A 27,012-nucleotide genomic window follows, 5' to 3' on the forward strand; every position below is an offset into this window, starting at 1 on the left:
TCCAAAGCAGGTTTACAGAATCATTTTAAATGTATAATAATATAATATAATATAATATAATAAAGGCCATAAAATATAAAATTAATTAAATTTTAAATATCCTTAAAATAAAATAAAATAAAATACCTGTTGCTCTGATCTTTGTGTCTAAATTGAGGTGAACTAGCCGTGGAGTTACAGCTGTCCTCATCTTCCTCCTGATCTTCTTGTAGTCTTTTCTTCAGACAAGCCTTCTGTCTGCGAGCTTCTTCTGACCGCAACCGCTGCAGCTGATTCTAAAATGCATTTACAAGTTAGCTAAATCAGCCAACTATCTCTACTGAGAGAACACTTCAAATCATTTATAATATCAGAAATGTCAAACAGAGATCATTATTGGTAATAATGGGCCAGTATGATTTTTACCTGGACATTGCAAATTGCATCAGTCCAACTTCGCCCCTGGGTGGCGCTGTTGGCCTGGAAAGAGTAGGCAGCCACAGCGCTCTTGAACTCATTGAGGTAGACGAGGACAAACGAGCCTAAGACAAGAAAAGTAAAGAAAATCAGAACTAGTATTATTTCACAATACAATCATACACTATTTGGTTCACCTCCTTTGTCATATTAAATGTATAGCGTGGTTAAAAGTTTAACCCTCACCTGTGTCTTTGAGTTCTCTGCACACCACATTATGCAGGAGGAGAGGCTGTCGGATCACTTTCACCTTCTCTAAACGCTTCACTGGTTTAGTGATCAGCAGCAGATCAGTGAAAAGGAAGCAGTAAACATCCATCTACACAAGAAAAAACAGATATATGTAAAACATGACAAACTACAATACTCACAAGCAGTATTAAAGCTTTGAGGAATCTTATATCTAGGACATTTCACCCAAAACTAAAAATCCTGTCATTTACTCACATCATTTAAAACCTGTATTCACTCGTTTCTTCTGCTGAACACGAAAGAAGACATTTTGAAGAATGTTGACAACCACTACCATTGACTTGCAATGATTTTTTTCTCCTTACAATAGAAGTCAATGGGAACCGAGATGGTTTAGCTACCAACATTCTTCAAAAATATCTTCTATTGTCTACCACTGAAGAAAGTCAGTCTCACAGGTTTGGAATTTCATTTTTGGGTGGACTATCCCTTTAAGGACAGTGGCTACCATTAAAGATTTTAAAACAACTACATTGCTAATGTTTCTAACTAACCCTGCTGTCTTTGCCCTCTTTCATGCGGAGCGCCCCCTCCAGGTGCAGCTGCCTGGTCGCTTCTGGTGAAGTGTCAATCATCGGTGCCGTCAGGTCAATTCGGTTGAACTCCTTTAGAGCCTGTAGACATACAGCAAGAAGACTGAAGAGTTAAACAACACAAATGAACTGCCTGCCACATAAATCATAGCCTGCTTAAACCAAATCCAAATTTTCTACAAGAAATGACAACAAGACAATGCATTTCTATGAAGTCCATTATACTGTACTGCAATGATATGTCTTTTTTTTTTATTCTGAGGCTAGATAATGGATTATTTGTACTGTACGCAGTTCTTACCCTCTCCACCTCCTCACTAGCTCCCTCCACAGCCTCGTACGACTCCACTCGAGCCGAAATGGCGGCCAGTTTCTGCTGCTCCTGTTTCTGACGCATCTGAGAGTCTACACTGTTAATGAAGCTCTCCACACACGCCACCTGTAAACATATACAAACATTTAAGCACATTTGATGAACACACTGAAAAATGATAACTGGGCCTCTGTGAGTTCTAGCCTGCGAAGTGTCTAACCATGTTGTTGAGCGCTTCTTTGGAGGTTTGGTCGTCAGTTTTCTTCAGGATGGTCTTCAGGAGCAGAGGGTACTTGGTTAGTCTCTGGTGCGGTTTGGCTAGCATGTCCGCTAGCTTCAGACGGTTACACTGTTTATTCGTTTCTGCCCACTGTTATGATAAAAGATTCAACGATTAAAAACTACATTTCAATCAAAAGGGAGAAAAAAAAGTGAATTTTTACATTTTATTTGCTTTGTTTTACACTTTATTTTGCTGTTTTGTACGGTTTTACTACTTGTTTACTATATTATCTGTTCAGTAGCAAACTCCTCACCGTGATGTAGATCTTGAAGATTTCGTTGTCTCTCAGCAGTGAACGCATGTATTCCATACAGCTCTCCTCCTCCATACAGTACCGCATATACGGCTGGAACCTGGATGCAAACTATCCACACAAACAAGACACTTTTAACCTCTCGACCAGAAGATAAACAGCTTTACAACCAGCCTGCATCTATTCCACTTACTTATCTAAACTATACGTCTATCCAAAGTGTTTGAAAACATTTGGTCATGTGCAGATGTTGACGCAAATTTCAGCAGATATTTTTGTGACATTATGCATTGTAATGTATGTGAAACTACTGTTTTGAAGATGTTTATCATATGTTTGTACACAAATATGACAAATATGCATTCCAGATAGATAGATAGATAGATAGATAGATGATAGAGAACATTCTTAAATCAAAATATAATTGAGAAGCAAAAAAAAAATTCTTACCCCATTGACCAGTGTTTAAAATTTAGCCAAATTAAATGACTTTATGCTTAAAAAAATACAATAAAAATGTCTACAATAGGTTAAAAAATAAACTTGCTTTCCCTTTAAAGTTTTTTTTCTTACCCCACTGCCAGGTATTTTTTTAAGCATGAAGTCACTTAATTTTGATACTTTTTTTCAGAACACAAGACTTATCTTGTCATTTTGCTTCTCAAGTAATTGAAAAATATTTCTGAAAAATATATCCAAATTAAGTGACTTTATGCTTTAAAAGAAAGAATAAACATCTGCCAATGGTTTAAGAAAAATAAACTTGTTTTCCCTTAATGTACGTTTCTTGTAAGCATAAAGTTAATACATTTTTCAGAAAGAAAGACTCTGTATTTTAATGTATCTTGATTTGATGTTTAGATATTTGTAATGGAAGACAAGACAAAAATACAGAAGATAGGGGTGGAACGGTTCAACTTACGGTTCGGTTTGTATCCCGGTTTTAGAGTCACGGTTTCGGTATGGTTCGGTATGTGCTATGTTTAGGCAAAAACTATACTGTCAAATAAAAATAAAGAAAATAACAATAATCTATCTAACTACAAGCAACAGCACAAATAAATACAATATAGTAAAGATACAAATAAAATAAACAGTGATTTTCAGTTTTTTTTAGGTAGGTCTAACATTAGTTTTTAGATACAGAAATTGAATAAAGAAATGAAATGTAAAACAGCATTGCATATTTGACTCTATAAATTAAAGATTAATCTTTATTAAAGTTACAAAAGCTATTCAATCAAGAGCAGTGAGTGATTTCTTTGTTGTTGCTGTTTGATTAATATGATGGGCATTTTGACAATTTTTGTGTGAATTTGTTCATTTAAACAATACTTCAGAGAGAGCTTAATATTTGCGCATGTTCTGAGACACGGGTTTGCGCGCTTCAGATGAGCGCACGCACAAATCTTCTCATTGCGCGCGCAAGCTCGCGTCTTCTGGATCTTAAATGTTTAAACTGGCAAAGCTTAAATGAGTTTAGCTTAAATACAGATATCAGCGTGTGCTGTTCAGGTCTCACCTGTGCGCGCGTGCTATCAGCACCCGGGTGATGACGGAATAAATGCTCATATTCCAGCATGCGGCATTCGTATTGAACAAGAGTGAATGGTTTGTCCACGTTTTCTTTTTGTTGTTGTTGTAATGTATTGGGAAGCCAGAATGCGCATCCATGAACAGAAACATATATTAGCCGAACCCTGTTTGTTTTATGTGTTATTTATAGCAAACCATATTACAGATGCGTTGTCAGATTAAAGTTAAACCGCGGTCCCAGCGCAAACCGCAAACCATTCAATCCCTAGAAGAAGAACATGTGAAGTCTGCTGATTTACTTATGTGAAACTCACCGTACTGAACCCTTGCTCCAGGTCCGCGGGGTCAATCAAGCTCTGCGTGCTTCGCGCTTTCTCCAGCACCGGAAACATGACTTGAACCCACAGCGTGGAGTGCAGATGCACAATGTCGTGGATGTTGCTGAAGAGTCGAGCGGGCTCCACCTCGAGCAGGAGACTGTTGTCCTGAAGATTCAGCAGGCCGCACAGAAACAGCTGCACAAACAACACAATCAGCATCCAGTTTCATTAGGGACAGTTATTTAGAAAGAGCAACTTTAATTTAATACGTCTTTGAATCTTCTGAAACAGAAAAATGTTCTGATAAAGAGAAATTTAAATGGCTGAAGCGACTTACATCAGTGATGACCCTGAGTTTCTTGATGTATGTAGCCTCAGTTTGGATCAGTTCCCATATCGCCTCTTGCTGTTGAAACTGACGTCGACTTAGACTCTGAAAAAAAGCAGAAAATACTCCGATAAATATCCTTCCTCAGTGACTCTGGGATGCAAAACACAATTGCTTAATGGGTCAACTGAGGGTAATTGGTTATGTGTACATGTGTTTGCTCCAATGATCAATAGATGGAAATGGTTATATATCGTCCCATGGGATTATGTCTCAGGACAGAAGATCAGTCAGTGTGTCGGTACCTCGGGGTCCTCCAGCAGTTGCCTCCAGCTGTCCTCGAGTGTCAAGTTCGGCTCCTCCTCTTCCTCCTCCCAGGAATCCTGGTGGAAGGCGAGCTGAGAAGGAACCTTGGGCAGACCGAACTGTGTGTATGCCTGCAGCTTAGTATGAAGCAGCTCCACGCGGTCCACCTCCTAACACAGACATAAAGCAAATAGAGAAAATGTAGATCCTCTAGGACAGGGGTGTCAAACTCAATTCCTGGAGGGCCACAGCCCTGCAGAGTTTAGCTCCAACCCTAATTAAACACACCTGATCCAGCTAATCAGGTCCTTCAGGCTTATTTGAAAACTAGATTGGTATGTGTGTTGGAGCAGGGTTGGAACTAAACTCAGCAGGCCTGCGGCCCTCCAGGAACTGAGTTTGACACCCCTGCTCTAGGATCCACATTGACTTTAAAACAAATAAATAAAAGAAATACTGTATAATAAAATAACAGTATAAAGTCCATCTTTAAAACATTACCCCTTTCCATTTAAAATAAATTATACTTTATTAACATGTACTTTATATACAGTGGGTACGGAAAGTATTCAGACCCCCTTAAATTTTTCACTCTTTGTTATATTGCAGCCATTTGCTAAAATCATTTAAGTTAATTTTTTTCCCTCATTAATGTACACACAGCACCCCATATTGACAGAAAAACACAGAATTGTTGACATTTTTGCAAATTTATTAAAAAAGAAAAACTGAAATATAACATGGTCCTAAGTATTCAGACCCTCTGCTCAGTATTTAGTAGAAGCACCCTCTTGATCTAATACAGCCATGAGTCTTTTTGGGAAAGATGCAAAAAATAATGTTCTTTTTAGCAACATCATATGACCCCTTTAAGAAATTTAATTTTCTTTTTTAAGAGATTAACATTTATATTCAGCAAGAATTCATTAAATTGATCAAAAGTAGCAGTAAAGACAATGATACCCATATTTCAAATAACTTTTTATTCATCACAGAATCCAGAATTAATTCAGCATTTTAGAATGGTTTCTGAAGACTAGAGTAATGGCTCTGTGTTTTATCACAGGAATAAATTACATTTTAAAACATATTAAAACATTTATTTTAAGTCGTATTAATATTTCACAATGTTAGTTTATTTTCAGATTTTTGATCAAATAAATGCAGCCTTGGTGAGCATAAGAGATTTCTTTCAAAAACATTTAAAAATCTTACCGCCTTCAAATTTTTTAATGGTAGTGTACTAAATAATTACCAAATTCATAATATTAGAAGATATTTCAAAGAATACCAAGGTATTACCATGGCACATGTCCAAAAATCATAGTATCACCATGGTAATTATTCCCAAACTGCCATTATAGTTTTTGTTAATGACAGAACTATTTTAAATCAACAAAACAACTGTAAAGAGTCCCTAACATTAACAAAGTTTGCAATTTATCAAAATCACAGCACAATTCACATCAGCAGACCACCAAAAACTGGCAGACAACTGAGGCGCTGCCTGTCTGTTCCAACAAAACACCCCCGACAGGGTTTATGACACCTAACAAACACCCCTTTCACTAAACGCCTAGTTTATTTTCAGATTTTTGATCAAATAAATGCAGCCTTGGTGAGCATAAGAGATTTCTTTCAAAAACATTTAAAAATCTTACCGCCTTCAAATTTTTTAATGGTAGTGTACTAAATAATTACCAAATTCATAATATTAGAAGATATTTCAAAGAACACCAAGGTATTACCATGGCACATGTCCAAAAATCATAGTATCACCATGGTAATTATTCCCAAACTGCCATTATAGTTTTTGTTAATGACAGAACTATTTTAAATCAACAAAACAACTGTAAAGAGTCCCTAACATTAACAAAGTTTGCAATTTATCAAAATCACAGCACAATTCACATCAGCAGACCACCAAAAACTGGCAGACAACTGAGGCGCTGCCTGTCTGTTCCAACAAAACACCCCCGACAGGGTTTATGACACCTAACAAACACCCCTTTCACTAAACGCCACCTTCTCTTTAACCTCACAATTAAAGCCCATCCATTCATGTCAGTGACCCTCTCTGACAGCCCGTGAGCCACTGGGGCCATTGTCCTGTAATGGGATGGCCGGTGTACTTATGACAACGAGTATTTAGCATTGAGTGCTTCCAAACAATAGAGGCCAGACACAGATGGACTATAGGCTGCCTGTAGTGGCCGCTGGAGATGGTGGTTTGGCCCTGGTTAACCCTTCTTTTGTGAAAAAGAGTCCCAGTGGGACACAAGAACACCCCCTGTCTGTCTTGTTTGGGGGTTTCATGGCTGAATGTGAAAGGGATGGAAGCGTGAAATGACAGTGACAGCTACCGTCTCTATTAGTCATGCATCTGGTGTAAATGCAGGCCGAAACTTTCCAAGAGGGAGTTTTTATTTTTTTTGAGGCTCATGGGATTTTGTTTGTTGTATCGCTTTAGTCACCTATTTAAGGAATAATTCATCCAAAAATGATAATTTGCTCAAAATTGACTCACCCTCAGGCCATCCAAGATATAGATTTAGTTTTTTTCTTCTTTGGAACAGATGTGGAGAAATTTAGCATTACATCACTTGCTCACCAATGGATCCTCTGGAGTGAATGGGTGCCGTCAGAATGAGAGTCCAAACAGCTGATAAAAACATCACAATAATCCACAAGTAACCCACACCACTCCAGTCCATCAATTAACATCTTGTGAAGTGAAAAGCTATATGTTTGTAAGGCATTTTAACTTTAAATCGTCACTTCTGGCCAAAATATGAGTCAGTAATTCATAATAACGCTTCCTCCAGTACAAAATCCCACCTTCTGTTGTCCTCTCACAATGAAATCCACCAACATATTTGTTTAGAGCTACTTTTGGTTATAAATGGTGCTTGATCTGTGCATATTTCTCTCCTGATTGAGACAAAAACACTTTTCACTGGAGAAAACAATACTATGGACGGTGGACTTGTATTTCAGATGAAAGCCACAATTTGAAGTTAAAAATATCTTGATGGATTTGTTTGTTACTGTACAAGCACACAGCTTTTCACGTCACAAGACGTTAACTGATGGATTGGAGTCGTGTGAATTACTTGTGGATTATTGTGATGTTTTTATCAGCTTTTTGAACTCTCATTCCGACGGCACCCATTCACTGCAGAAGATCCAATGGTGTGCAAATGATGTAAAGCTGAATTTCTACAAATCTGTTCTGATGAAGAAACAAACTCATCTACATCTTGGATGGCGGGTGAGTACATTTTCATAAACCGTAACATACAATTCCAAGTTTATTTGAAACTAGATTATGGCGCAACCTACTATAAACATATTTCCACAGCTCCCAGTTTGAGTTTCGGTTTCTTTGGCTCATCTTTACATGAGATCGTTTTACTGGAAATCACACCATGGAAAGTTGCACCATCACATCCTGCTTTCCATAAACTTCCTGAGGTTTTCAAGATGAGCGAGATAAGGTTTACCTTTCCAGACCCAGCGCCGAAGAACACGCTGATCCGATTGGTGGCACGGTTCTTCCAGTTGTCTGGTCCGGCGGCCACACCGGGCAGCGAACCTCCTGGAGGCACGCTTGGTAAAGACCCGCCTAACATGGCCAGAGTGTCCGGGGACGGGATGTTGGCATCGCCCAGAAACTCCGTCATGTTCTTCCGCCGACGGGCCTGACCCTGTGAGGAGGAAGAGATGGAAAATTATAAGACCTAGGTGGGAATAACAAAATGTTTACAAAAGCGGAAAGATAGAGGTTTGTGAGAAGGATATCAACCAGTATGTCAAGGACAACAGACCGAGAGATAGGCGAGAGACCGTTATCAGTAACAATACCCTACAGAATGAGGGGGGGGAGGTGAGAGAGGTAAACAAGAGATTTAGAAAAAGATTGAGAGAGACAGGTGGGGTGGAAGTAAATAATGTAAATGTACCAGCATTCTTCTAAAGATAACAAACCACAACTACAAAACAAAATAAATTGGAAATAAGGGTTGGCACACATTTGTAATCACAATATTTTTTAAAGTTAAAACCTGACCTAGAAATAGTGCAGAATAGTAAACATTTCTAATTTCACATCATACAATCTCTTTTCTGTTTGAGTTTTTTTTTTTATGTTTTAGGTTTAAATACAGAGTTCTGGCATGAAACTCTAGATGGCACAGTCCGATAGGTCTAACTCAATCTGACCTAATAACATCATTATTATATTTAAATATAAAAAAATTTAAATTATATATGAATAACAAACTATTAACTGAACTAATTACCTAAACATAGAAAACTGTATATTTTCTGATTAGATTTTTCAACTACTTCAGCTTTATCATATAAATACATAAATATATTTATTTAAATAAATGTATAATCAAATAAATACATACATATGTATGTTTATTTTCTGTTTAGATATTTCCTGTTTTTTTTACTTTTTAAGCTTTAATTACAATATAAATATGAATAAATGATCTATTTATATACACACATATACAGACAGGAAAATACTGAATAATTGAAAAAATAATAATTTAACTAGAATTAGTTGACTGTAGTGAGTTTTTTCTTTGCTCTTAAATCAGACTTCTTCATCACAAATTATTCATGAATATTACCATTTTAGCATTTAAAATGACATATCGCCCAACCCTAGCTTGAAAAATCAGGGCTCCCGCAAAGAGATGACATTAACAGAAACAGTAATGCATTATGATTCATACCGATTTTTCTAAACAATAACATCCTGCTAAATGTTACAATTTCCCCTTTACATCATACCAAAGTCAAGAAGGTCAGCAACCCTGCTCAGAAAGATCAAGACAGCTATTGTTTCATAAGCAATTGTTCTGCTAGAGAGCATTGCAACATCTTTCTACTTAGACACACTCCCTCTTACGAGCTGCAGCGAGTTAAAAAAAAACAAACGGCTGTATAGTATCTAAGGAAGTAGTAATCTTGCTGAGCGGGAGGCAGACGGGCTTGTTGACCCTTCGCCAGGGTGCAGGGAATTCCATTGCCCTGAGTGCCGTTACCCACTAACAACTCCTGCAAATTCAAGAGACTGCTACGACATTTTTGGGGAATGCACAAAAAACATGAAAGGTCTGAAGACAAAACAATGGAATTCCCTAAACAAACACGAGTGAAACTGATACCTGCCAAAATAACAGAAGTATTTGATTTGAACACTTCAGAGACTTGTGCAGGTGTTTCATACAATTAAATGCATTTCTAATAAAGTATATATTACTATATGTTAAGACTTTTCTAAATGTTTTTGAAAGAAGCCTCATATGCTTACCAGTGCTGCATATATTTGGTAAAAAATACAGTAAAACAGGAATGTTGTGAAAAATGATTACTATTTAAAATAACTGCTTTCTATATTAATATATTTTAAAATGTAATTTATTTCTGTGCGGTAAAAAATACAGTAAAACAGGAATGTTGTGAAAAATGATTACTATTTAAAATAACTGCTTTCTATATTAATATATTTTAAAATTTTATTTATTTCTGTGATGCAAAGCTAAAATTTCAGCATCATTACTCTAGTCCTCGGTGTCACATGATCCTTCAGAAATCATTCTGATATGCTGGTTGACTACTTAAGAAACAATCATTATTTATGTTGAAAAGGTTGTGCTGTTTAATATTTGTGAAAAAACAAACACTTTTTTCAGGATTCTTTGATGGATAAAGTCCAAAGATCACCATTTATTTGAAATAGAAATATTTAACATTATAAATGTCTTCACTGTCACTTTTGATCAACTTAATGTGGAAAAAACTTATTAAATCTTATCAATATAATTTTAATAAAACTTGCTATTGCTTAATTGAATTATGGCTAACATGTTTACATGATATACATAAAAAATATGGCTTAAGTTACCTTTCAAACCATTGCTGAGCTTCACAAACAACTAAATTTACTACCAAGCCATGTACTGTAACACCCTCCAAAGCATCTATATGGGCTATTTATAATTCTATAAGATTCCTTTAAAATCTTTTCTCTGTTGGCAGGGCAAATAATGAACATCCCTGCAATGGAGGAAATAAAAGAATGGCGGATTGGCCACTATGCCCCCCTTGCTAAATTTAGAACAGAGGCAGAGAGACAGGCAGATGATGAGCTTTGATGAGGGGATTTTTGCGGAATCTGGGGTGAAAGGATGAGGACACAGATGTCAGGAAATGTCCCTACTTTGAGGAGGATGGACAGTGGACATATGACTGCTGGTTATAACCACACTACCAGCACTAGGGATGAAAATTCAAGACAGAAATGGACTATTGGCACAACATTAGAAGTTACTGTCCATTTTTATGACTGTTTTATGATTTTATCATGGGTTTTTATTTTATTACACACAACCAACAAAGAAAGTACTGTATAAACATCAATGAGTAACACAAATGCCACATCAAAAGGAATCCTTCTGTTGAAAGCCACACATCTATAATTTACATGGATCGGTAAATCAATATTTAGGTTTCTTCCACCACTTGATTCCACTTACAAACAACACTCTTGATAAACTTTACAGAGCACCAGTAAAGCAAATAATTTATCCAAAAGCTAAAAAATTTGTTCAAACTCATGCAATGACACCCACTTTCTGATCAGCTGTAACCAGCAATTCTCATTCTCTGTGGACAGACTGAATGGCCAACTAATTTATGAAGCGGAACAGGGTTCCTAGAGCGTCTGATCTACTCACCATGGAAGCGAGCGGCATGTCAAATGAGAGGTAGACCATGGTAATCTCTCAGCCGAGTTCACAGAGCCTGACCCATGCTAGAGCCAGCTGCTACGATCACTCAATCTCCTCTCTTCAAACGCTCACAAAAACACCAACAGATAGACAAGTTCTGTAGACCCTGCAACTCCTGGATGGGTGTTAAAAGAGTTCTTGAAATAATACAAAAATAATAAATGACTATTTGTAACTCAGCGCCCCTTAAGTTCCTTCTAAAAATATGAGGTGCATCAGGGCTCCCTACGAGGTCCTTTCTAGTTTCCCAATGGTTCTCAACCTGCAATGAAAGGTAAAGCTGTCCAACTGAGCCTGTCTGCCTGCATTACTGAATAGGACAGCCCAAACGTCATGGCAACTAGGAGGATCCTGTCCCATTGTGCGGGACAGGAAAAAGAGGTGTGGCTGCTTAAAGACAGAGGGTCACATGTAAAGAGGGAGGGGAGAAGAAGATAGCTTGCAGGGTCCCAGGAACACATCCTGGTGCCTCAAAACAGCCAACCTTTGGTTTGGCAACATATTTTTCATTTCAAAGTTTTCTAAAAATAATTTACTTTGGTCCTTGTGTGCAGAAAAAAAAAACAATTACACATTTAAGAAAAGTACATTTAAGACTATTACAAACAGCTTAAAATCATATTTTACATTACAAAACTGTTACTGCGAGTATATTCATTTAATCCATTTAATGATTTAGTCTATCATCATAAGAGAGAGGTTCTGATGATCCTCTGGATTAACGATAAAACGAAAGTGACAGCAGCATGGCATTCCTGTACCTTGAATGATTTCCAAGCATCCCATTCTTCCTTACTGTAACAGGGAAATAATCTCTACAATATGAAACTTTGGGGAATCCCAGACTATAGTATGTGCTGCAACAAGTCTTGAATTTCTGCATCATTATTATGTATCCAAACAAGCCATGGCCTACCTAATGACGTGTAAGCTCTACTTTTACATGAAATAAACAAGTTCATCATCTTTAATGAAATGAGTGGATGATACTCCTTAACTGAGCTGCTTAAAAAATGAATCCCAGCCCTGGACTTACAGGTTTAGCACATTAATAACTCATTAGAGGGCATGTATGCATAACCTGATGTATACTGAAATTATATATAATAATAAATGTAATATATAATAACTCTATAATGATAATACATATAATGTTCTATAAATCCTTAGAGTCAACATAAACTGCTCACAATCCATTTACCTTAGTAATGTAATGTCTAGAGTGATATTCAGAGAGACAAAATGTAGGGCGGGACTGGTCTTTAATGAATCGAAGACCAGAAAAAGGCAATAAATTCATTTTATTATAATGCTGACTAAAGAAATCTTCAATATTTGAATTACACACTTTGTTCCTTATGATTTTAGGGAATATTTAAAAACAGGAAAAGACTTAAACTACAAATTAATTTCTTAAAAATGTAAACTACATAAAAAAATAAAAACTACATATAAATATATATACACATACATATACGGTATATATATATACACGTACATATACATATACGGTATATATATATACACGTACATATACATATACATATACGGTATGTATATATATACACGTACATATACATATACGGTATATATATACACGTACATATACAGTATATATATATACACATACGGTATATATATATATATATATACACATACATATACGGTATATATATACACGTACATATACGGTATATATATATATATATATATATATATATATATATATATCATTAAAAAAATTAATTAAATCATATTTACTTCCCTCAATGGATGCACAGAAATAAAATAAAATAAAATTCCCTCATTGGATGCACAGATGTTTACCCTCTAAGTGCTATGAATGAACTTTAATAACTCCTAAATCATATTCAATGTTTAGCAGTCAGCTGAGGAGTTTACCACTGGTTGAGTTTACCAGCACTCAAATCAATTCCTCTTCAACCTAGTTAAAATATTACTGCTTACCAAAACATATTCCTAAACTTTCCTGTCCGAGACCCTGATTCCTGTCAACAACAGACTGACCACTGGGAACTGATGCATGTAGCTGCCTTTTTACTTAAACCTTCTCTAGACAACAAAGTTCAGCTGAAGAACATAAACCAGTGTGAAGATAAGAACAGCTGCGGTGAAGATAAGACCAGCTTTTGATCAAGCTTTGAATAATGATGAAACAAACAAAGGGAAGTGGAAGAACAGTTTAAGTGACCAACACTTACGCCACAAAAACATGTTAGACAAACACCATTCTGCCAGGTCACATTTCATCTAACTTTACCTTGAGTGTCAACACAGGACTAGTCTCAGGGCCAACAACACCCACAATGTTACCCATTTCAATTAGTCAAAGCAGAGACAGAACAAAGAGCCATTGAAGCTTAAGGACAGACGATTAATCAGTGATCAAAACCACGATACGACCTTATCGTCTGACGAGATAACCGTGTCTAGCACAGGGGCCTAAACTTGTGTCATCAGTTAGCGGAATGATGCTAACGGCTTTCCATTACGTGTACAATCAGCTTCCATTACACAGATACGTAGCATCTTCCCACTCAATACAAACATTTGCTCAATGAGAAATACAGTGGTGTGCAATCAAAATGATGCTATAGAGAAGTTTAATAATTGACGAAGAATTCATTAAAACATGAATGCTCAAAAAGCTAGAGAGCAAAAAACTCATAAATGGTGCAGCATTGCTTTACCTGGCACTTTGTTGGCGATGGACTTTTGAGAGACGCTTCACCAGACAGACTTTCAGGATTCATGTGGAGGAGATCCCAACTGTGCCATGAGGACAGACGCCCAAAACGTACCATGATCCAGCCTGGATGACCTCTTCTCAAACACTAAAGTGCACGTCCTACTCTAAACTTCAGCAGTCAACATCCAGAGAAGAGGCAAAAATGAAGAGACAAGCTAGAAATTCCCCACATGTGCTCAAGGTCTGGAGGACAGCGAGTAGTTTTTAAGCTTTTGCTTTGTGACTTCATCAATCTACTCCTCCCATCTCCTCCAAAGTCAGTTTCCACATCACGGCACACAACAATCACACACTAGATGCTGACCCCTGACCCCCAGCAGACACTCACAAGATCACTTCCTTACAGTACGGAAGTATTAGGTAAGTAGGTGAGCGAATATAGGTCATGTTTCACCACAACGTCAAGAAATTACATTTGATTGTCAGCACATTTTCATCACAATTAAGCATTTTCTAATTACTATAACTAAAAATATTGCACTTATTTCTGTAATTAAACAAAGATTTAAATTGTGAAGTACTGCAATCATTGTAGTATTTGTTTGTTGCACAACTGTATGATTGCTAGATAAATAAATAAATAAATAAATACATTATATATATATATATATATATATATGGTTCATGCATTAATATTATAATGGTAATATTTGCTGATCATGCAACCTTTATGCTAATTTAAAAACAGCTAAAAGGAAAAATGTCTAGATATTATGATGAGCATTTTGAGGCAAAACTAGATAAACTGTCATAAAATAATCCTAAAATTGGCTTCTTTTTGTAAAAATATTTTCCTTTATGTAACCGATTAACACCAAATCATTTTTGCAAGAAAAGGGTGGTTTTGTCGACATGGGTATAAAAATAAAAAAGCAGTATTGACAGACAACGAATCCATTACATAGCAGCATTCAGAGTTCACATTACAGACACTACTAATTCTCAATTTTAAGGTGATTTATGATTTATGCTTTCCACACAATGTGTGCTAAGAAATCTTACAACATTTTAAATTCACCCCACTAGTTTCCCATGAAGATAAGACCCATTTTTTGCAAAAGTCGTGCTTTGTTCTATGGTCTTCGAACACTGGGTGTTAATGGTCAGAAACTAATTGCATGGTAATTGAGTTAACTTCACAAGAGCATCAATCACATGTGGGGGTTTGCTGCGTCAAGAGCTCTTAACAGAGGAGTGCTTTGTTGATATCCCAGGTACTGTAAATAAATGATTACTACTGTTTGCATTGGACCCTTGCTTAATGAGAGAGATTGAGAAACACAAATCTGCTATATTTTTTTCCTAAAGCTTGCAAGAGTTATACACACCTTAACATATCAAACAACTTGATCCTTTCCTTTAAAGAGGGAAACCGATGCAGATTAAATCTGTCTGCTCCGACACTTACCTCTACGCTGTGATATTAATACACTTTTGAACCAGTCTCTTATCAGAGGTCAAATAGGAACAGGAAAAGGCTCATTTCCTGCAGTTAGTCGCAGCCGACAGATGCTGTGCAGTTTATCCAGACCTTTGATATTCCACTGACTAAGTTACATTTGATCAAACACACCGTTTCCTTATTTAACACTCCTCTGGCAGCTTTTGATGCCATTTTGTTGACAAAACTCTGCGGTCTCTGAAGACAAATGTTTCTTAAAGGCCAAATATTTACATTAATCACACCAATTTGATAACATTTTGAAATACTAGCTTCTGTATAGCTATTGATTCTTTTGCAAGCTAATGAAAATAATGCAATATGTATGTTACAATACAAAGTAAGCCTCATTGGAAACAGCTAAATAAATAAATCAAACAATGAATAAACGATCGAACGAACGCAAATCCGGTTGAGCCATTTAGCATCTCATAGGAGACAAATCAGTATATCCAAAAATGTAATTATAAACCACTACAACAAGAACAATTATTATTATTATTATTAATAATAATTATATTAATAATTACATTTTTGATTTATTATTTCATTAGCACTACTACTACTAATAATAATAATATTTTTTATTATTATTTATATTATTGTATATATTTATTATTGCAATTTATTATAATAATTCATTATTATTATTATCATCATTAGTAGTATTAGAAGTAGTAGTAGTAGTAGTATATATGCATATATAGAAGCTGGAAAATTTCTAGTTGCTGGAAAAAGTTCCCCCAAATGTTATGGGGGTTAAATAAGATAAAACATAAAACCAAGTGGCATTTATTTTAAACCAAAAAACCAAGCACATTTTCAAACTACATATTTTGCAAAAATATGTTTGTTAGAAGTTAAATTATTAAATTGAAAAACAGTTATTTTTTGAATAACAGAAAAAAATATCCTGAAGCATTTGAGTGCAGATGCCACTTGGTTTGTCATCTAATGCAATGACATTCAGACATTATAGATAAAGAGTTAGTAGCTGGAGATGTCTGGCATACACAACATGACCAAGATTGACTAAATCCATCATAATGACACATTCTCTGTGCCGCTGCGCAGTGGGGGCCCCTGAGGGCCACGGGAACTTCTGATCTAATCACCTGAAGTGTTGTGTAATACACCTCTCAGGTCATTAGACAGGTGAGATCGCTCTACTATGTGTCTGTGTGGCTGAATGGTGCAGCCCAAATGCCAGCTAGCATTATCAGTCTGAGGCTATTTGACTAATGCAACAGAGCCGGAAGTTAAAGGTGAAGAGGAGAGGCCTGAAGTCGAGGTCTCTGAGGTGAGGGATGAATCTTACGCAACAGGACATGCTTAAAGAAACAGAATTTTAGCGTGCATTTAAAACTAAACACCAATGGCAACCACATTGTGCTTATGCATATTTATACACAACCACTAGAGGGCCGTCATATTTAGGAGAGTTGATGTCAAAAGAAGGGCCGGATCAAAGTTGCAACTGCAAAAACACGACTTTCACCTGAAAACCTGCTTTCGTGAGACACTCGTCTTTCAGCTCCTGGGAGCGTAAAAGTCACGGCGCTACATCAAACGCTCACGCTTCAAAGGTCACTCCCCCACCGGGGCGGATCTGGCCAATCAAACCTCAAAGAGGAGTCCTGGTGTCACCACCGCACCAATAATCCCAGGGGTGATGGGTTCCTTTCTAAAGGTCAGGCTTTGGTGAGGGGGCAAGACACAGTGGGTGAGTTACCACATACAGGTCAAACGCGCTCACAGACAAAACCCAGCAGCTCTCATAAAAATTCCAACGGAATAGCTGGCAGATGAGCTGAGAATTCCATCAGCGGGAAACGAGGAGGTCGGAGGACAATAGATCACTGCTACTGTCAGAACAATCACAACATATGATATTATCTATCTATCTATCTATCTATCTATCTATCTATCTGTCTATCTCTATCTATCTATCAATCTGTGTATGTCTGTCTATCTATCTATCTATCTATCTATCTGTCTGTCTGTCTGTCTAATTCTGCAAGGACACATTAAATTGATTAAAAGAGACAAAGACTTATGTTACAGTTCTTTTAAATTGTAAAAAATATTTCACAATATTAATGTTTTTACTGTATTAAATAAATGCAGACTTGGTGAGCATAACAGTCTTCTTTAAAAAACATTTTTAAAAAAATCTTACCGACCAAAACTTGTAAATTCTTTACAATTCTTTGCTGTGTTTTGACCAAAAATATTTTACTACAATCTTGACAGAACTAAAATATAATATTTTGTAAATAAATAAACATTATTATTATTATTATAAAAAAATGTAATACTTTTTTTCACAACCTTGATGGCCATTTAATTCATTTATTATTTTTTAAATAACAAATTACTTAAATCTATCAGAATGTTTCTTGATCAAGTCAAATTTAATGATAAAAAGTTGATACATGAAATGTAAAATAATATTTTTTTGTGAAACATTTGCGTTACATCGTGCTATTTGCATATAATGAAAAACTAAAACGGGAATTGCGTAACGGAGTGATAAGGAATGCCCTGCTGGAAAACAAGGGGGTGGTGGACCTTACAAATTTGGAAATTGATACCACGATGCAAACTCATGCTGCTCATTATCAAACAAATGTGTGAATCCAAAACCACTAGCCTTAAACGACACCAGTATTGACGTCTGTGAAAGCAGAAACAGAAATAACAGCCATTCTTTGTATTAAAATCGATGGAAAAAATTGCACACCTTTTCTAAACAAGCTGCATAATTTGACGTACAGCATCTTTCCTGAGTTTTTATTCCTTCTCCAAAGAAGAAACCGTAATTACTACAAAACCTCAGCAGAGAATTTTCCTTTTTGGATTGCAAATGAACCTTTTATCACAAATTTAAAAAATAAAGTGTAAATCTAATCCCAGGTCTGATTAGTAAGATTCTGCGTTTTTTCCAAAAGACCAGTGTTACAGAAGAACTAGAAAAACAAACCCGGGTCTGATGCATAATACCTACTCGTCCAACACGTGTAGACTTGTTTTATGCCGTTACGTAACCTACATCCACACAACGCCAAGCAAAGCCTGATGGGATGACACAGCCTAGACCTGAAAGCTCTGTTCTCAAGTTTTTATTACTAAGCCTGACGATTCAACTTCAAATCACAGTAAAAACCCACGAGGTGCATCGACAGGCCTCTGCCTTCAATCCTACAGTCTGCACTCATCTCCGAGGCCTGCATGGATATGTTTGTACACGCACACAGGAGTACGTTCAGGCTTGTCTTTCCATGAATCCAGCTTTACTGAGTATCACGGTGCAGCTGGGGAAATCCAACCCCATGATGTTGAAAGAGTCACCAGTCACTTCTACAGAAAAGAGCTAAAAACCAAACAATCGCCAGCATCATTCAGAGGGTCAGAGGGCCATATGTGGCGGAGGATGCACTCAGTAAGCTTCCTGTATGAGGTCATGTGTTATGCTTAAGATACACCAAGCTGGCACCTTAAAAGGAAGTTGAAGTGGGACTGAGGTGTTAAGAAATCAAGAAAGAGAGGGACGCATGAATTTAGAGCCAACAAGGTCAGCAAACATGCTTATTTTACACACAAATAGATTAGCCAGTCATAACAGAGATCATTTATGTATAGAAGTCTCAAAGTGGCAAAAAAGGAGCCTGTTGACTTTTAAAGGGATGGAAAATGGTATTGGTAAAACTAAATAAGGGCTAAAAAAATGCTATAAGGACTTGGTGTAAAAAATAAAATGTGATTACACTAAAATAGATATTACACGAAATGAAATGAAATAATCCCCTACTATCGATAGGACAGAAAATGGTCTTGTAAAATTCAATTATGATTAAAAACACAAACACTAAAACTGTAAAAAAAAAAAATTTTTTTAAATTAAAAGCTGAATGAAATATGTAAAAAGTCAAAAGAAAAAAAAGAAAACGCACATAAGGCCATGTTTCTAAAACAGATGACATAAAATAAAAATAAAAATAAAATAAAATAAAATAATCCCCTACTATCGATAGGACAGAAAATGGTATTGTAAAATTCTATTATGACTAAAAACACAAAAACTAAAATTGTAAAAAAAATAAATAAAAGCTGAATAAAATATGTAAAAAGTAAAAAGAAAAGAAGAAAAAAAGAAACCGCACATTTGGCCATGTTTCTAAAACAGATGACATAAAATAAAAAAATAAAAAAATAAAAATAACCCCCTACTATCTATGGCTATACCTGTGGCTGAAAATGGTCTAAAGCTAAATACTGTAAGAACTTAGTGTAAAAAATAAAATGTTTGGGGGGAATTTAAAAATCCATAAGCACACTAGGCCATGTTTCTAAAACAGATAAGACAAAATCTACAAAATAAAATACAATAATCCCCCACACTATCTAGGGGGAACACTATAAGGACTGTAAAAAAAGGCAGTCAACAATGAAAAATAAATAAATACAACCCATAAGCATATTAGGCCATGTTTCTAAATGGATTTATAACACAAAAATTAAATAAAATCTAAGGGGCAAACAATGGTCTTGTAAAACTAAATTACGACTAAAAACCTTAACCAACACTGTAAGTATTATATGTAACATATCGGCATCCATTTGAACATTAGGCCATGTTTCTAAAACAGATTTTTAAAATGTAATTTACTTCATGACACAAACTGGCTTTTGAAAGGCATGAGTGGCTGTACACAGAAAGCAGCAGCAGCAGCACTGACCAGTATGTCAGCGCCCTCCCGGCGCGGCAGGGACCCGTGCTCGGCCCTCTCACTGCCCGGTGTGAGGATGTAGACGCTGCCCCCTCCTGACGGCTTCATGTTGGGTAGACTGAGAGAGCGCAGATCCTTCACGCTCTGCTCCACCTTCAGCTCATCGCCGGGCCGAGCTGCACAAAAACAACCTTTGTGAGAAATACTCATTTAATCGGATGAATGTGAACAAATAATGTTCTTATTCTGAAAACACTGATTATGAAATAGATCACTGCAAAAGAAATCAAATGACTTTAAATGTCAAATCCTAATAAATAATAACTTTAACTGTGGAGCACATGGCTTTGAACGGCTATTTGCATTTATAAATCAGAATTTTAAATATGACATTAAATAAATCACTATTTTAAATAATGGCATACAAATATTTCAAATATGACATACCAACATTACAATTATAGATTATTATTGTTATTATTATCATTGATAATAATAATAATAATAGTGATATATTAATATCCTTATGCTTTTGTTATTTTTAAAAGGAATAATTCCTGTTAAATTCAATAAAAAAATAAACATTTAAAAAAAAATTGATTTAAATTAAACAATTAAATAAAATAATTAAAAAATACAAATAAAGCAAGACCAACACTACAAGGGATTATTGTTTGTTAAATATTACCACCAAATATTCATCACTGAAATCCGCTGTTAGTATTAATAAAAGTACCAGAAGGTCTTCAACAGAGCAGATTTTCAGCATGAATGAAACTCTTCAGTCCGGCTGCTAATGTCCCAATCATTTTAATGCTAACCCTCTCTTCGTTCTCACGTCACAGGCTGTGTATTACGCAAGCGGCCATCCAGCACCCGTGGGATGCCTGTGTCGGCGTGTGTTAAAGACATGGGGATGGGGATTTGTAAAGACAGGCACATGGCTGTATAATCAGGAAAAGCGTCGTGTGAATGTGATGATCTACTTGAAGACACAGCACGTCGCTGTGAGGCTCCTTTAGATGCATAACAACTCTAATGAAGTGTAATCGGTCACACCTCATTTCCTGGGAAACTGTCTGGTTCTGTGGACACAATGACGGCTGTGTTGTGTAATACAGAGATTTGGTGTATGTTTTGAACTTCAATGCTGTAAATGTGTAGGAAGAAAGGGTTATCGAAATGCTGACTGCAAGACTGAAGCGATAAGTTGTCACAGTGATTAGCTGGAAACGATGCGGATGAGAAGCAGCTGGGCACCGCAGAGGATGCGTCACGCTTCAGACTCTTACCTTTCACTTTGAGGTAATGTCCTCCGAAACGATACGCCTCAAAGTGGAGTGAGAGTGGAGTGTTGGACTGGTCCAGGAACAGATCCACTCGGGATAATTCAATGCCCTTGCGCTCAAAAATGGGTCCGAGCACCTCTCTGAAGAACAATAAAATGAGCAAATGAGCTTCACAGATAAAATGAACAGTTATGGAAATTTCCGATCAAATTAACACCCATTAAAAAAGATTTAGATATAAAAGCTGTAAGAAGAAATTGTGCTTTTATTTGGAAAGCTGGCATTAAATACTCCTTTCCTATGGTATGGCATGTTATAGTCTTTCTAAAACTATTTTTTTTTACTTATTTTTATAACGATTTTCGATGACATATTGAGATACTACATGCAACATTTGTACTTTTAATATTAAAAAATACTTTTAACATTGCAAGGTTTAAAATAAACTATAGTAAAGACTATTCCTTACACACTACAGTTCAAAACATTTCTTAAGAGGCTGCATTTATTTGATCAAAAATACAGTAAAAAAAACAGTAATACTCTGAAATATTATTCAAGTTGTATATTTGAATGGATATTCATAAGTAATTTATTCCTGATGCAAAGCTGAATTTTCAGCATCATTATTTCAGTGTCACATGATCCTTCAGAAATCATTCTAATATAATGATTTGCTAATCAAGAAACATTTCTTATTATTATCATTATTGAAAACAGTTGTGCTGGCTGTTTTTTGTGAAAAACGGATACTTTAAAATTAATCCTGGACTACTGCTCAAAATGATAAATTAATATAAGGACTGCTACAAAAAAAACCAAACAACAACAATAAGCCACAGTTCACAGGACAAGCTGTTGTCATTCCATCCTGACGGATGACAGCTAAGTGGAATCCCGGAAAATAAACCGTGGAACTTTGACCAATGAGAGAACAGTTTACTCACGCGTGACTTGTATTAACAAATTTGGTCCATTTAGAAACTTTGCCGTGTGAAAGCGAACTACACCAAGAATAAAAAGCAACATTGAAATAATTTTAATCCCTGTTTCGGAACAAAGCACCCTTAATTTCTTTATTTTCAAATGCAAAACTATTGTGCTTTTATTTTTTTATTGGAAACCATCAGAGTCCTTAAAGCTTCTCTTTTGTTGACAATGGACGGTTTATAAGCACTTCTTCCCTTCTCATATTTGGGAAGATGGTTGGTGCATGTTTCGCTCCTGCACATTATGGCCCGGTTTCACAGACAGGGCTTAGACTAAAACAGGATTAGGCCATAGTTCAATTAGGACAAGTAATTTTTATAAACGTGCTTAGGAAAAAAACATTACTGGTGTGCATTTTGAGACAAAACAAAGGCACTGATATATTTTAAGATCAGTCAGTGCAAGTTTCTTTCAGTTGAAACAGCTCAGATTTTTAATTTAATTTTAGTCTGGGACTAGGCTTAAGCCTTGTCTGTGAAACCGGGGGTAAAAGTGCCCCAAAATCACAGTGCTTGCAGAGATGAATTGGTGTTGTACTTTTACTACAAAGTGAGCCACTGAAAACACTGGATCATCAGCTGCTCGCGTGTAAATGAACACAGTACCGCGCTACACTTTAAACTTGCATTGCATATATTTATTTAATTCACAGCCTTTACAAAATGAATGTTTATTCTGCATGCAGCTATTATGATGACATGTTGAGATATTGCATGAAATATTTGTACTTTTTTATAACTAAAAAAGATAATTTTTACATTACAATATTTAAAATAAACCATAGTGAAGGTAAAAAATATACACTTTTACTTATACACTACAGTTCAAAATATTTTTTTATTTAGTAGTATTACGCTCACAGAGGCTACAGTTATTTGATTAAAAAAAAACAGCAAAAACAGTAATATTTTGAAATATTATTACAATTTAAATTAACTGTTGTCTACTTGAATAGATTTTAAAATGCAATTTAATCCTGTGACGCAAAGCTGAATTTTCAGCATCATTACTCCAGTCTTCAGTGTCACATGATCCTTCAGAAATCATTCTAATATGCTCCTTTGCTGCTGAAGGCACATTTCTTCTTCTTCTTATTATTATTATCAATACAGCCATATTGATTTATTTCCATTGCTCAATTTCAGATTGTCCATGTGCATTTTGCTCTCGTTCAGGTATGCTAACACTTCATGCATGTCAGCTTGATTCATAAAAACATTTAGAATTTCTCATCACTTTTTTGTGCCTTTCTTGGTGTGTATAGATTCCATATAGTTATTTGAATGATGTGGGAAGGTTGTGAATCACAGACTGACCCTCGTTCAGTGCTTCCTTCTTCGTCTTCATCCAAGTCTGAAGGGGGGCTCGTGCGAGGGGGACAGGAACGCGTGGACACATTCTTCAGTGTCACATGATCCTTCAGAAATCATTCTAATATGCTCCTTTGCTGCTGAAGGCACATTTCTTCTTCTTCTTATTATTATTATCAATACAGCCATATTGATTTATTTCCATTGCTCAATTTCAGATTGTCCATGTGCATTTTGCTCTCGTTCAGGTATGCTAACACTTCATGCATGTCAGCTTGATTCATAAAAACATTTAGAATTTCTCATCACTTTTTTGTGCCTTTCTTGGTGTGTATAGATTCCATATAGTTATTTGAATGATGTGGGAAGGTTGTGAATCACAGACTGACCCTCGTTCAGTGCTTCCTTCTTCGTCTTCATCCAAGTCTGAAGGGGGGCTCGTGCGAGGGGGACAGGAACGCGTGGACACATTCCGCGCCAGGATAGAACCTGACGACACAGATTTAACGCAAATCTGATCTTACATGCTTCACTCCTGACAGAAATGTCCGCTTCATAATAGTAAATCATGAATTAACCATATAATGGTGCAGGGATGGTGTACAAATAAAAAAAAACATTATAAAACAAATTCTTCTAGATTCATCAAAAAGAAAAAATACAATATTTATAATATTTAAAAAGAAAAATATATAATATTAAAAAATTCAAAATATAATATCAAAAAGATGAAGTATTTTTAATTATTATCAAAATAAATTAATATCAATTAAATCAATTATCAACCTTTTATACTATTTATATTCAGCATCTGTTGTTGGGTGATTGACTTTTACTGGTAGTTATTAGTTTATAACCTGTTTGGCAGAGGGTCACATAAATGTGTTTGTGCCTGCAGGGCCGTTTACCTTGTGGCTGTACGTCGAAGCGGAGATGCCTGTCAAAGTGCATGCTGTCAGACTCATCCAGGTGACAGCGAGAATCACATGACTCGCACAGGTGCAGGGGGCTTTTACTGTTCAGTTCCTGGCAGTCGGGATGATGACACACCTACAGGAACAGAGAGAGAAATCAGACATCAGACGCTTTGAGTCACTCAGGGTCAGGTTCATCGCACGTATGCCATTTCTGCTGCTGAAGTCACTCTGTCGGTTTTGAACTTTCTCTTCTGACAGTTCACAACATCATATACAGGCTCAAATGCAACCATACACAGACAAACATGACCAAAGGAAATCGTTTAGACCAAAACACAGAGGTGAATGGCTTAGAAGAATTCACATGCCATGGTATTTACACGGTACTCCAAGGCACTTTCAAGAATACCACGGTACATTTGCAAAAACCATTGTTTGTGATATCATTTACCATGTTTTTGGACATGTACTATGGTAGAACCAAGATATTCCAAGATACAACTTTTCTATTAGAATATAATTTAAAATGTAAATATTTCTGTGATGCAAAGCCGAATTTTCAGCATCGTTACTCCAGTCTTCAGTGTCACATGATCCTTCAGAAATCATTCTATATTAAATTCTTGTTATCAGTGTTATATTTTTCAAGATTCTTTGATGAATAGAAAGTTCAAAAGAACAGCATTCATTTGAAAGGGGAATCTTTTGTAACATTATACATGACTTTAATGTCCCTTTTGATCAATTGAATGTATCCTCGCTGAATAAAAGTATTAATTTCTTCCAAAGAAATCTTACTATCCCCAAATATTTAAATGATTATCTATTTAAATATACAGAAAAAAAATAGTATGAACTTTTAGATAGTAGAATGCTCCAAATATTCAAGCAAAAAGTCATGTGAATCAACTAAATCAAGCTACAGTTGCACAAGCAGATCTGAAAAGTTATAATCCACGAGAAAACCAAGAACCACAACTAGCTTATTGTGCATACTGTACACCTTCGTGTCTGAAGCTTGGCGTTTTACATAAAAGCCTCGACTGCCACACCTACTCAAGCTTAATCCAAATCCCTCCGAAATGACTCATACTGAAACATATCAATCAGAAGACCGTCCCCTCCTCTTACCTTCCATATCATGGGATGTGTGCAGGCCGCCCCATTTGTTGGACACCGGTCCATGGAGGCAAAGGTTAGCGCTTCAGTACAGTCACACACCCCAAAACCTCACGGAAGGGTCCCAATTCATCCCCTTCGCCCAAAGAACCAACAAGATTTGGTCCAATTAATCTTGGCCCACCCCCTCGGTGTCTAGTCAAGTTAAGCGCTCATGGGGGCAGGGCAGTTTTCGGGTAGTCCTGGTCTTCCCCAACAACCAAATCAGTCTTCAGATGTCCAAAACCCCTCTAATCTGAGGAGCTAATCATCTGTGCGCTCTCGTTAACCCATCTGATGGGGCGGTGGAGATTAGATTTGGCTCATCTCTTTCTCAGACTGGACTCCACCTCAAAAGGAGGAAGAAAGGCAGTCTGGGCTCCATAAAGTTTTTAAATAGCGCTTGCTTTTAACTGGGCCTTGTTGTCTGTAATAGGCATGACATGGTGTACCACAATGAGCACAATTAGGTTAGGTGTACTTTCATGTTTTTCAGATTCAAGGGCTTGCTGGGACTTTGTGCGAAGCTTCGGCAGCTTTAAAGGCACGAATGGTCAAATATGGAGTCAATGTGACTACACAATACACTTTAGGCCAGAACACACTTCATTATTGGTGCATGCTTGGATGTCGGAGTTTTATAGATTTGCATAAATGGGGAAATTAAATGGGCAAATGTTGCAAGAACTGCAAAGCAAGCAACATTTTTTGGGTTTCCATGGTCATAGCATGCTCTAGGGCAAAGGTTTTCAAATTGGGGTTTGGGGATCTTGAGGGGCCCGAAAGAGGAAATTAAAAATAAATTAATTAATTAAATTAAATTAAATTTAAAAAGTGTTTTTTCAATAATAAATAAAATATTAAGATATAAAATTTAAAAGAATACAAAAAAAGAATTTAGAAGGCTACAAGCAGAGTTTGCTGAAAGTCTCAGTTTTAGAAACAAAATAATAACATTTATTAAATAATAAATAAAATATTAATAAATAAATAATACATACAAACAATACAAACAGAA

The 27,012-nt window shown here is 36.1% G+C and overlaps 1 protein-coding gene across 1 annotated transcript in view; it reads right to left on the minus strand.

Moving 5' to 3' along the window:
* The window catches only part of LOC107714916 (pleckstrin homology domain-containing family G member 5-like), a 77,476-nt gene that overhangs the window by 4,416 nt on the left and 46,048 nt on the right, over positions 1–27,012 (minus strand). Inside the window, exons 4-19 of the mRNA XM_016520914.1 lie at positions 24,828–24,969; positions 24,218–24,408; positions 23,926–24,008; positions 21,623–21,759; positions 20,340–20,506; positions 8,084–8,287; positions 4,580–4,750; positions 4,284–4,379; positions 3,941–4,141; positions 2,091–2,201; positions 1,775–1,924; positions 1,543–1,680; positions 1,203–1,322; positions 643–775; positions 406–521; positions 127–275 (exon numbers count right to left, since the gene is read on the minus strand). Coding sequence (XP_016376400.1) covers positions 127–275; positions 406–521; positions 643–775; positions 1,203–1,322; positions 1,543–1,680; positions 1,775–1,924; positions 2,091–2,201; positions 3,941–4,141; positions 4,284–4,379; positions 4,580–4,750; positions 8,084–8,287; positions 20,340–20,506; positions 21,623–21,759; positions 23,926–24,008; positions 24,218–24,408; positions 24,828–24,969 — 2,309 coding nt within the window. The remainder of the gene's footprint in view (positions 1–126; positions 276–405; positions 522–642; positions 776–1,202; positions 1,323–1,542; positions 1,681–1,774; positions 1,925–2,090; positions 2,202–3,940; positions 4,142–4,283; positions 4,380–4,579; positions 4,751–8,083; positions 8,288–20,339; positions 20,507–21,622; positions 21,760–23,925; positions 24,009–24,217; positions 24,409–24,827; positions 24,970–27,012) is intronic.

Source organism: Sinocyclocheilus rhinocerous, unplaced genomic scaffold, assembly GCF_001515625.1.
Source record: "Sinocyclocheilus rhinocerous isolate Xijiao unplaced genomic scaffold, SAMN03320098_v1.1 scaffold28, whole genome shotgun sequence".
NCBI lineage: Eukaryota > Metazoa > Chordata > Actinopteri > Cypriniformes > Cyprinidae > Sinocyclocheilus > Sinocyclocheilus rhinocerous.